The sequence below is a fragment of the Coloeus monedula genome (assembly GCF_965178545.1).
Source record: "Coloeus monedula genome assembly, chromosome: 3".
NCBI classification, from domain to species: Eukaryota; Metazoa; Chordata; class Aves; order Passeriformes; family Corvidae; genus Coloeus; species Coloeus monedula.
The window spans coordinates 28,452,549-28,464,684 of NC_138783.1; the positions used below are offsets into that span (position 1 = coordinate 28,452,549).

At 48.4% G+C, this 12,136-nt stretch overlaps 1 protein-coding gene across 1 annotated transcript; it reads right to left on the bottom strand.

Annotated features, from left to right (window-relative positions):
- Positions 1-1,677: 1,677 nt before the first annotated feature.
- On the bottom strand, positions 1,678-2,826 carry LPAR5 (lysophosphatidic acid receptor 5; the record flags this gene model as incomplete). Its single annotated transcript, XM_082277463.1, has 1 exon — positions 1,678-2,826. One exon carries the CDS (start codon positions 2,824-2,826, stop codon positions 1,678-1,680), a length of 1,149 nt encoding a protein of 382 aa, XP_082133589.1.
- Positions 2,827-12,136: the final 9,310 nt, after the last annotated feature.

The window sequence follows — 12,136 nt, forward strand, 5'->3', positions numbered from 1 at the left end:
AGAAGAGATGCACACAGCTCTGTTTCCTCTCCAGCTGCACTATGTCACAAAGGATTCATGGTAATCCTGAGTTTTAAAAATAGAAATACCTACTGCCCTGCAAGCCCTCTTCCACCTCTCTCCCTGCATCTCTTGGGCGCCATTTAATGTTCTTCATCTGCAGATGGATTTCAAGGCTTGTCTGCTGGTGATGCATGGGCTGAGCAAGGGGACAGAGCTGGCTTGCCTAGGGCATATGTCTCACAGGCAGGCTGTGACATGAGGATGTCTCTGTGGAGAGGCTCATCATCTTCTACAGGTCTTCTTGAAGACCTGCTTCGGCAGCTGTGTATAGTGAAAGAGAGAATCTTCAAGGGAGACTGGAAAAATGGATTTAAAACACAGTATCTCCTAACACAAACCCGTGATGTATTACAATACATTTATTCCCACAGCAGTCATGAGGTAGGAACTTGAAACTGGATTTATTGCTTATTGAGAAGTCTAAAAACTATAAAATCTAGCACTTTGGGCTGCATTTCTTGTCACTTTCCCTGACCTTTCCTTTAACATTAAAAAAACCAAAACCAAACCACTGTAATGGATCCACTCCAGAACAGCCTGAGACCTGCTGGAAGCCACAGAGAGGCTGTTTTGCAGTGCAATTGGAAAGGGAACCCTTGGCCACCAGCAGGAGTGAGAAACTGGGGCTTCTGGCACTGCCTGTGTACAGCTGGATCTCGCTTCTGGGAAGATTTATAGGGCTTTCACATACAGTGCAGACTGGAAAAGCATGTACAAACAGTGCAAGCAAATACATTTCACCACAGCCTCATCCTGTGACATCATTTCTTTTCAACAGTGAAAATCACTCAGACCTGAAATCAATCATCCTATATAGGGCCCAGCAACAAGAGAGTGCAAAGCACTAATGTCAGCATGAGCTTCTGACACAGGGACAATATTGGTATCCTCTCTTTTTTTCTGGGGCCATTGAGAATGCAGTTTTTAAAGTATGCTAGCATTTCCCAAGCCATTTTGCTTTAGGTAAATGTATAGCCATTGTGCCACACGTGTGTGTGTACAGCTGCACATTTGACATACCTCCTGAAGATTGTTTTGCTAAGGTCTGTGATTTTCTATACAATTAGGAACTTATTTTCTGCAAGATTACTGAAAACTCAGCTATTATCCTTGACCCCATCAAAGCTTGCTAAATGCTTCAGTTCTTTTGGAAAATTAAGCTACTCATTTAGATGTCCTGAGCTGGACCTATGGCTCAAATTGAAACATCTGGTCAAAGGTTTCCTTCAGCCATTGCTAGTAAATTCACTTTGTCAGCAGTGAGTACCATATCTGTGTTCTGATGATCCTCAGAACTGCCTCACGCTGCAGTGCAGCCAGGAGCTACTCAGACAGGATGGGCTTGCTATAGGAATTAATACTGGCCGGACCTAGACGCACAAAGTTTGTTTTAAATCCTTGTCCCCCACTGTGTTTCCTGTACCAAAAGAGTCAGGTATGACCATGTCACCAAGGCACCTCTGTTTATTCAAAACAACCTTTCACCGTTCAGCTTTGCATCATCACGTTCACCCACAGACAGCCTGCCGTGCTCCCTCAGACAGCTTGCTGTATCCCACAGGCTTGCTGTAGTTATTGCATGGGCGGCTCTGCAGTGGTATGGCTTTCCTGGGCTTAAATTTCCGAGTCCTCGATAGGGCCGTTCAGAAATACTGCAGTAGGAAGCGACGGCGAAGATTCGTTGGGACGGATAAAGTTTTCAGATGGGAACAGTTTTACTTTGGAGACCGCGTGGTCTCGGGTTGACTTACTCTCCACAATCTGATGCTTAAGTGTCCCCATCTCTGAGTCCCAGGCTTGTCCCCGCCGCAGTTTCTTGAAGGTGTTCCGGAAACCCTCGGTGCTAAAGTAGTAGATCAAGGGGTCCAGCGTGCAGTTCATGCTGGCCAACATCATCGTTATAATTAGCGCTTGGCGCACGGAGGCCTGGGTATCTTTCTCAACCTTCATCACCCGGGCCTTGATCATGCCATAAACTGCCAGGGTAGTGTTGTAGGGCACAAAGCAGATGATGAAGATGACCAGATTGACCAAGAGGAGACGCACAGTCTTCTGCTGTCTCAGGGTCTTTGTCTGGCTGGGCTGGCAGAGCTCCTGAAAGATCCGAATTGAGCAGTATGTCACAGAGCTGAGAGGCAGGAGAAACCCCAAGATTTCAGCCAGGATAACCAGGGGGAAGAGGTTATTCTGCCACATGTTGTCGCTAAAGCTTTCAAAGCACAGATAAATGGTCTGGTTCCGTACTTTACAGTGGTTTTGCTTGTGGACTATGGCTGTGGGGATGGAGCCCATGAAGATCACAATCCAGACAAGCAGGCAGAGGAGCTTGGCCACCTTGGGGCGCCGCAGGTGCCGCCAGCGAAGTGGGTGAACAATGGCAATGTAGCGATCCAGGTTGATGCACATGAGGAAGAGGCAGCTACCGTACATGTTGATCTGGAAGACTGAGCCAGAGACCTGGCACAGGATGCTGCCAAAGGGCCAGTGGTGGTTGGAATAGTAGTAGAGTCGCAGGGGCAGAGGGAGTGTGAAGCTGAGGTCACTTATGGCCAGGTTTAACATGTAGATCATCACTACAGACTTCAGGCGCAGGTATCGGACGAATATCCATAGGGCCATCACATTCAGTATCAAGCCTGTGATGAATATCAGGGTGTAGCCAGGCATGAGGAGGTGGTGGTTGAAGGTGTAATCCTTGCATGTCTGCGATGCATTGGACGTATTGGATGTATTGGATGTACTGGACTCTGACATGCCCAGCATGGATCAGGGGATGGTCTCACTGAGATGGCTGAGCCTGTTGTGGGCTAAGGAGGCACAAAGAGCACCGAGAGAAGTCATTCCCCTCTAAGGAGCCACGGGCAGGGCATTCCAGTCATCTGCAGCTGGGAGGTAGATGGGCAATGTCTCTCTTGGCTGGCACTGCTTTGGATTGCGAATCTGTGGTCATCTGGCAGGGATGGTAATGTAGAGTCTGCTTCTGCCTCTAGTTCAGCAATTCTTTCCAGTGGTTATGAGGTGCTAAGGAGATGGAGAATCATTGCCAGCTGTCAGTACAATTCCTGGTCAGAGTGAAAGACCAAGACAGAAAAGTTTAAGTTAGAGAAGGAAATCTCTTGCAATGTTAAAATCCCACCATGGCGGCTTCTGCAGCAAGAACTCTCAAAGAAACCAAAAGACGAAGGAAAATGAACACTGGAAAAGTGAGTAATTACATGGCAGAAGAAGACAGAGCTCAGAGAAGGTGGTTGTTGTACAGAATCATTTATCACTCAGCCCCAGAAAATGCACTTTGCCTTGATCACTGCTGAGAGCACATGAATACAAGAAAGGGACACCACAAGCACACAGGGGAAGTAGCTGAGGCAGCTCCAGAGAAAGAGAAAGAAAAAGAAGAGAGCAGCATCTGAAGGAAAAATGCTGACGGGAAGGAACTTAAAATAAAAACTGCGTAGTACTGTTTTATATCAGAGAAACAGGACTTTGTACATCCATTTCAGATAAAAAAAATTACAGTACAGTTAGACCTGACTCCACCCAAGCTCCTTTTGTTACGTGAAACAACACACACAGACCTCAGTCCCAGTGACTTTGAGTTCCTTATGTTGCTCACATTCATACAGTTCCTTTGGTGTCCTTACTTGCTTGGGACCAGTGGTACTTACAGGATTAAGTTATTACAGTGGTACTTACTTGGATTACAGGTCTTCATTCTGCTGCTTGTAACACCCTAAAGCTTGAAGCAGACCATGTCCCACAAACACAGAGCAGCACAGCCACGGAAGGGAGCACAATGAAAAAGGAAGAGCTATGGGATTCATGTGGATGAACATGAGGCTGGTAACCACTCTAGGTACTAACTAGCAGCACTGTCCAAACACTGATCAGCTGGAGTGAGCCCAGTGGAAGGCCACCAGAATGGTCTGAGGGCAGGAGTGCTTGCACCATGAGGAGATGCTGAGGGAACTGGTCTTGTTCAGCTGGACAAAAGAAGGCTCCCAGTGACATAATAGCAGCATCCCTCCACTGGGTTTGCATGGCAAGGTTTTGGTAGCTGGGAGGGCTACAGGTGTGGTTCTGTGAGAGTGTGCCAGAAACCTCCTCTGTGTCTGACACAGCTAGTGCCAGGATGGACCTGCCACTGGCCGAGGCTGAGCCCATCAGTGATGGTGGTAGCACCTCTGGGATAATGAAAGGGAAAAAGTTACTGTGAGACAACAATTGCAGCCAGAGAAGAGGAGTGAGAATATGTGATAGAAACTGCCCTGCAGACACCAAGGTCAGTGAAGATGGAGAGGAATGAGGTGCTCCAGGCCCTGGAGCAAATTTCCCCTGTTGCTCCTGGAGAAGACCACAGTGAACCCATGCTGGAACAGTCTATTCCTGAAGGACTGCACCCTGTGGAAGGGACTCACACTGGAGCAGGGATTGGTGTGACACAGTTCCCCACAGTTGTTTGCAGGGGTCACATAGGGACTCCCTCACAGAGTCCATGTAGATTGTGATATACTTCAAAAGGAAAGCAGAATTTTCTGTCTAGAGAATATCTTTACATGAAGTTGATATTACTCAGCAACTTGACAGGCATGACAAGCATGTCAGACCCTCTGGATGGCATTGTGTGGCAATGCACAGATCCAGAGAGAATCTGCTGCAGACAGTAGAGTGTCCTGACCTCACAGAAAGGAAGAGAATCATTCTGGTAACAACATGTTAAACAACGGAAGTGGAAACCTACTACTAAAGTATAGACAGCTACCAACTTGCCCATCCTTTTGTGTTGTTGGGCAGGTCCATCATCAAGACAAGTTTCTTAGAGAAACTTCTGCTGGTTTATCAAGCTATATCTGAGTGGATTCTAGCCTTCCTGGTGGGTGAATACTTTGTGTGAAGTCTTGTGCAAGTGTGAAGTATAAGATAAGCTGACAAGGCAAAAGTGCAAGAATGTTGTCGGTTTCAAGTGAAATGTTTCAATTCAAAAAATCTCAAGGAGAAGCATCACCAGTGGTCAAAGGAGGTGATTGTCCTGCTCTGCTCTGCTCTGCTCTGCACAGGGGAAGCCTCACCTTCAGTCCTGTGTGCAGTTTTAGGCAACACAATATAAAAAAGACATTGAGCTATTAGAGAGTGTCCAAAGGAAGGTCACGAGGATGGTGAAGGGCCTTAAGGGGAAACCATATGAGGAGTGGCTGAGGGCACTTGGTCTGTTCAGCCTGGAGGAGACTGAGAAGAAACCTCATCGTGGCCTACAACTTCCTCATGAGGGGAAGAGGAGAGGCAGGCACTGATCTCTTCTCTGTGGTGACCACTGACAGGACCTGAGGGAATGGCCTGAAGTTGTATCAGGGGAGGTTTAGGTCGGATATCAAGAAAAGGTTCCTCACCCAGAGGATGGCTGAGCACTGGAACAGGCTACCTAGGGCAGTGGTCACAGCACCAAGCCTGACAGAGCTCAAGACATGTTTGGACAACACTCTCAGGCACAGGGTGTGATTCTTTGTGTGTCCTGTGCAGGGCCAGGAGTTGGACTTGATGACCCTTGTGGGTCCCTTCCAACTCAGAATACTCTGTGATTCTATATTCTATGAGAATATGTCAGCTTTTGCAAGAGCCAAAACCCTGCAATGAACTGCAGACTGAACAGACTGGTCAGACCATTGTTATTATTATTACAAAGTTACTGAGACTGAGACTTAGCGACTGACCACGACCTGCTGTAACACATGTACTCAGACCAGCCAGATGTCAGGTGAAAAGGATTTATCTCTACAGATGTGTTTTTTCAAGCTTCCCAGAGGTATTCAATTAACAAATCTAGAGAATATAATATGTCAGCACAGTCCATGCTGTATGAGGCTATCTACAACTAGTATTCCATCTCAAATTGTGGCTGGTGAAGGGATTATGTTAAGAACAGTCAGATCATGTAGTTACACTGCCTCAAGTTGTCTTCCTGTTGCCAGCATAAATTGTAGCCCAGGAATTTCCTGAGCCACAGGTGACCTAGTTGTATTCAGTAGCCCTCAGGGATCTTTTATTTCACTTTTTTTTTCAGTTGCTTTTTGAGTTGATGTAAAATTTACCATCTACATCATCCAGTGACAGGAGTGCCAAGGAGTTCCACAGCTGACTTGTGCCTCAGGTGAAGAATCACTTCCATGTACCCATCTTTGATTCACCACCTGCTAGATTCAGTTCTTAACTTTAGTGCTGGAAGAGACAGGGCAGAAAACAGCCCTATTCACCTTCATTTCATGGCTGATAATATTATAAACATCTACCCTATTCCCACTCAGTAACCTGGGTTTTTTTGGGCTTTCTTTTTTAGGCTAAAGGGTCCCTGTCTTCATAGTTTTTCCTTGCGGAGAAGTGGTTATGTACTTTGGAACATCCTTGTTGCCCTTCTCAGCACCTTTCCACTTCTGCTAGAGCTGTTGTGAGCCCTGTGCTGGGGTGCTGAAAACACACGGTGCTGATAATGTGGATGCACTGAGCTTCGTAGGTGTAGATCTCATTTGCAAGTGGTAATGGTCAGTTCAGTTTGCTTTCTCCCATCACTTCACTAGATAAAATCTCAGCTGTTAGTTTAAGTCCAGTCACTCACACTTCTCTTAATCTCTGCAGTTCTTTGCAGCCAAACCTCATCTTTTTTAACTTGAATAATTTTATGTCTCCAACAGATTTTTTATTTTATTATTCATCCCTCATGAATAAGTCGAACAGTCCAAGCCCCAGCACAGGTGTCTTATAACTCCACTGAGAAAAACAACCATTTGCCTTCTTTCTCTGTCCCTTCTTTTAGGCACTTTTCATCCAGGTAGGAACATTTTCTTTAAATTTTTTTAAGTGCCATTGGTGAGACTGCCTTTGAAAGCCTTCTGGAAATCCACCTGGGCCACTGTTCACATGCTTATAGAGTCCTTTAAGGAAGGACTGTGGGAACAGTGTCCCTTTTAAAAGCCATGATGACTTTTCCCCAGTAATTAGATGTGACTATGCCAATTGATTTTTTCCTTTATTATAGCTTCTACTAATTTGTTCAGCAAAAACATCAAGCTCCCTGGTCTGAAACCCCCCAAGAGCCTTTTCTTAAATTGAGTCTGCCTTTAAGAGCTGTTTTAAGCAGATGTTTCTATAGCACAATTAGTCAGGTCTTCCACCCTTCAGTTATTTTCGGACCTCTGGGGTAGGAGCTGTGTGGTTTTAGACATGGTTTAGTTCATCTTGCTGCTCTGTGACTGATCCTACTACTGTTTGACCAGAGACAGTCCTTTGATGAATTTTTCCGTAAAGAGAGTTTCTGCTGTGGAAATCTCCCAGGCTTTCATGCCATGAATACCAGTGAAAGAAACCTGTTCATTTTTTTTTGCCCGCAATCACCTATTCTTTCTTTTTGGAGTGGTCTTTCCTTACATACTCTAGCCTTTCAGCCTTCAAGACAGTGAACAACACAGTTCTAAACTGGCAGCAAAGATCACTGAGAGCAGAAAATAGATTGGTGGTTTTGAGGGGATTTTTTTTTTGGTGGGTAGATGGAAACACGAAAGAAAGAATCTGCTGTGGTGTTGGTATGGAAGCTAAGCTGATAGTCTCAGACTTGCTGTGACAGATACCATGACCAAAACCTGAAATGAGATGTATGCAGACACAGCCACTGGAAAGATGAAGCTGTGGGAGCAGAGAGTTTCTCCAGTGAGCTCTGGAGGTCCTGCTTTGACTGTCCTTCTCTAAAAAGGAAAGCTGTGGGTGGGTAAAGCAGGCTGGCAGCAGGGACACCAACTGTCCTTGTTGGTTAATATTGGAGAGTCAAAGGGCATCTTCCTTGTGGCTGCCTCTAAAAGAACCCCAAGCACTCATTGCACAAAAGCTGCCAAGAGGTCTCAAGCCACCAGCTGTGTAAGGAGGCAGCAGTTCCACAGCTGAATAATCCCCTTCCTCACAACAAAATGCTCTCTTTAAATCCTGAAGAAGCTTTCTGTTTGGTGACTGACCTTATGTGTCCCAGAAGGTGGAGGAAGCATTTTTTTGCCTCTTCAATCTGAGCCCCTGAATACCATCAAGTGCCAACACTGTGACTTGCAAAATACATGGGATTTTGAATTTTTTTCTTTTGGGGGGTGAGAAGGCCTAGATGCACTTGCACACAGGGGCCAGAACAGGCAAGCATGCCCTGAGATGGAATGTGTGCCTGGCATCTTGTGGCCTGGTCCTGGGAATTCTCTCTCCTGGCTCTGTCTTACTGGGAGTCACTGCCTCCGAGCACTACAAAAATGATGAAGAATCTGAGAAATGAGGTGGAAAAAGAAAGCTAGAAAAATACTGCTGAGCATGCTGCAGGGTCAGTGTTTCCATGAGTGGCTTGTCACTAAAACCATGGGGAGTTTTGGGGCTACTGTGAGGATGCAGAGAGCAAATATGGCGTTGGGGTGCAGAACTTAAAACACAAACTACATGAGCTATGAGCTCGTTTACTTAATTTGAAACCAAAGAGGAAACAACAAAAATGTTTCAAACCTCAGAAAACCCACCCGACTTTACCCTAGAAATTGGAGATACATTTTTTTTCATACACGTGGATGCTTTTTACCCGCTGTTGGTGATATTTAAGCCCCACTTTTCATCTTTTTTCCTACCCAAGAAATTAGATTTTTGTGATGATTAGAACCTCGAAGACATTCAAGACTTAGGATGGCTTGTTTTTTATAAGAGATACATGATATAAAAGCTGGGACCTCTGTCTTTAACTCATGAGGTTTGATCACATTCCTATTGCCTACTCTTTAGAGATGTTACTCCCCTTCATCTCCTGAGAGTCCCGTGGAAGAAGGTTCCCTTTGTGGGCACCTTGGCAAGTAAGCTCTGCAGGCTGCCCATGCTCTTAATGTCACAGGATCCCAAAGAAAGCCTCAGTCTGAACAAACACAGAGCTGTGCCTTGCACCTCTAGGCTCACAGGGCAACTGAAGAGGGGCAGATGTCCCCCAGCACCCCGTGGTCAGGTCTGGCAGCACGTGCACAGCAGCTCACGGGGCCGGTGCCCAAGGTGCCCGACCATCCGGCTCTCCAGATGTTCCGTGTGCCTTACCTCACTGCTGGAGAAGAGCCAAGCGTGGATGCCAGCTTGCTGGTTGGTGATTGCTCCCACTGCAGAGGTCTCAATCCGCGCAACAAACCTACAAAGCAGCTTGGATCAAAACAGAACCAGGCAGGCTCTTCATCCAAATCACAGCTGTCCCCTATTGCGCTATGGCTGATCCTACATCTGGCATGCTACAGTTTGTCTCTTCTCCTTTCTCACTTCCTGATGCACTTCTGCCTGCCTACAAAGCATGAACTTTGTTATCAAAGGCTGATAAGCTAAACCACATCCTACAACAGCAAATGCAATCATGAGAGAAGCAGTACCCAGGTGTCCTTGCAACTGAGGAGACCTGCCCTGGGTCATAGTGCCAAATACTTGCTTGTCTTGCTAACTCAGCCACCCTCAGGACTGATGGGGGAAAAACAAAACATCCCTCTCCCCAAAATATTGCTAAACAGGAGGTAGAAGTGAAATACAGGAAGTGAGAGCGAAGTTGATTTAATTGCTAGCCAGCACAAAGACTTGGAGTCCTGTCACTCCCATGGGCTTGGGGGCTTTGGGATGAAACCCCTGCCTGGGGGCCCAGCTGCGCACTGCTGGCACGTGGCAGGGTCCCAAAAAGAACCAGGCTCCGAAGAGGTGTCATTGTCTGTGGCAAGCAAAGGCATGTTTGCCACAAACGTCAGTCCCTGGCGTTCAAGACTACAGGAGGCGCAGCGCTATGAAAGTACAAGGGCTGAGCTACCAGGACATCTGTGACCTGGCACTGCCACGTGGAGCTGGGAAGGGAGCTGACCTTGTGCAGAGCCCATCTGGCACTCTGTTGCTTCGAGTCCTATTCCTGCTTTGCCAGCCTCAGCACACCTGGAAGAAGACACGAGTCATGGAGACGCTCCTAATCCCACTGTCGTCCTGACCCAGGAACAGCTGCCCTGGGAAGTTGCTGTGGGCTCCCTTTCTCTGCAGCCCTTGCCTGGCTCCTCTGCCTGCTGGTGTTTGACTTTCTCACTCCCTGCCTCCCTTGTTCTGCTGTTACTGACTCCTCATTCCAGAGAATGACACACCGAGGGATATATGTTCCTGCTACTCATAAATCCTTGGAGGGTACAATAGCACCGAACCACTGAGCTCACCCTGCTTCTTTTCAGTGCCTCTCTTTTTTAACCAGACCTCCTTTCTCACTTGCTAGTTGCTGGGATCTTTGTTCTCACGGCTTTTTGTGTCTCTTCAGTTCCCGTCAAGGCGTTGCTACTGATAAAAGCTTGCAGATATGCCACGGGGGGTGTCCTTTGCCTGAGGAGTGTCTGACACATTCTGCGGGAACTTCCCCCTCCCCTGCAGCCCTCACCCCTCACACACATGAGCACACACCTGGCTGAGCCCGGCAGTCCTGGCCTTTCCATGTGTGAGACGATGAGGACACAGTGGCACTCAGCCCAGCCCGTGAGCCCCACAGCATCCTCACCCAGCCAAGTTCACTCACCTCCCCGGGTCTCGGTGCATCAGCCCACGAACTCTGTGTCCCCTCAGCCAGGTGGGCTCACATGTTTGCCCCTCACTGTCTCTTGGAGGCTCAGCTCATGGAAAAGAGCAGCTCAACCCCCGGCATTTCCTCACCACAGTCTGAGTGAGCAGCAGGTAAGACCAGATTACTGGGGTGTGTGTTGGAGGCTACACCCCGATGCTGCAGATCCCAACATGCCTGCCACCTTGGAGTGCTGGCTCCGGAAAGCAGGAGCAGGGACCCAACAGGAGGAGGGATGCAGGGAGCTGGGAAGGCAAGGAGAGAGGTGAAATGCGTGCTACAAGTGAGAGGCTGCTCAGGTTTGAAAGGATGACTGATAAACACCAGTGCTCTTCAGACCTCTTTGTGCAGGAAAATGCGGCAGAGCACAGCAAAGGGGTGAATCCCTTTATGGAAGAACCACAGGAGGGCCAGAACAGCCCTGCTTCCCTTTCTGAATGATTCAGACAGGAAGAGCAGAAACCTGTGGCTGCAGAGGAGTTTTACCTTCCAAGGTGGTGGGAACAGCTGGCACTTCCCATGTTGGCTGGGGGAATGGCAGGCTTTTGTCCCGGGACATTTCAGCTCCCTGGTCACACAGGGGTTCTTAGGAAAAGGCTACCCACTGAGAAGGGGGACAGCCACCCCATTGTGCCTCCTAGGAGAAGGGCAAGAACTGAGTTTGGGGGAGGACAGTCAGTCCATGGGGAAGAAAATGAGGGAGGTGAAGGGAGACCTGCCAGGGAAAGAGTTAAGAGAGCCACTGAGCAGTTGGGCTGTGTCTGTTTGCTGTAGCTACATGGGCTGCAGGGTAGAAAAGAATAATCTCCAGCCTGGAGGAGGCACGTGAGGGAGTGTCTTCAAGAACAGTGGATGCAGATGAGGGAGGCAGCAGGTCTTCCCCTCTGCTCCCATGAGCTGCCACTGCAGGGAGACTCTCTGTCTCCCCAAAGGGCATGGTGACAAAGCGGTGATGAGCTGGTGGGTCTGGCAGCAGCTGCTTAGTGCTGCTGGGTTCTTGTGTGGACGGCTCTGTCTGCTGCTGAGCGGGTCTTGGGCTGCTTCCTGCTGAAGAAGTGACTGGGCTGTGGAGGAAGACAACCACACCATCTGCTGACAGGATGGCACAGGCCATGGGTGTGACACAGGCGCTGTCCCCATCCATGTGAGCTCCTCATGACGGATGCCCACCCCAGAGCCCTAGCTCAGAGCTCTCCCACCGTGCTGCCCGAGCTGTAGCACTGGTGTGGACAACCTCGCAAGGCCAGCCCAGCAGGGTTCTGCGGGCTACAGGGTCTCTGATGCTGGCAGGCACACCCAGACAGCCCACGGCCACTGCCCAGGGCTGGGACTACCCCTGCTTTGCAGGGCTGGGCTGGAGCTGCTGTGAAAGCCACTGTTGGGCAGAGGCTGTGGGAAGCCACAGGAGGGGGATTCAGACAGCTGCCGTGCCGGGGCTTAAGGTGGTGAAGTATTGCCGCAGACAGG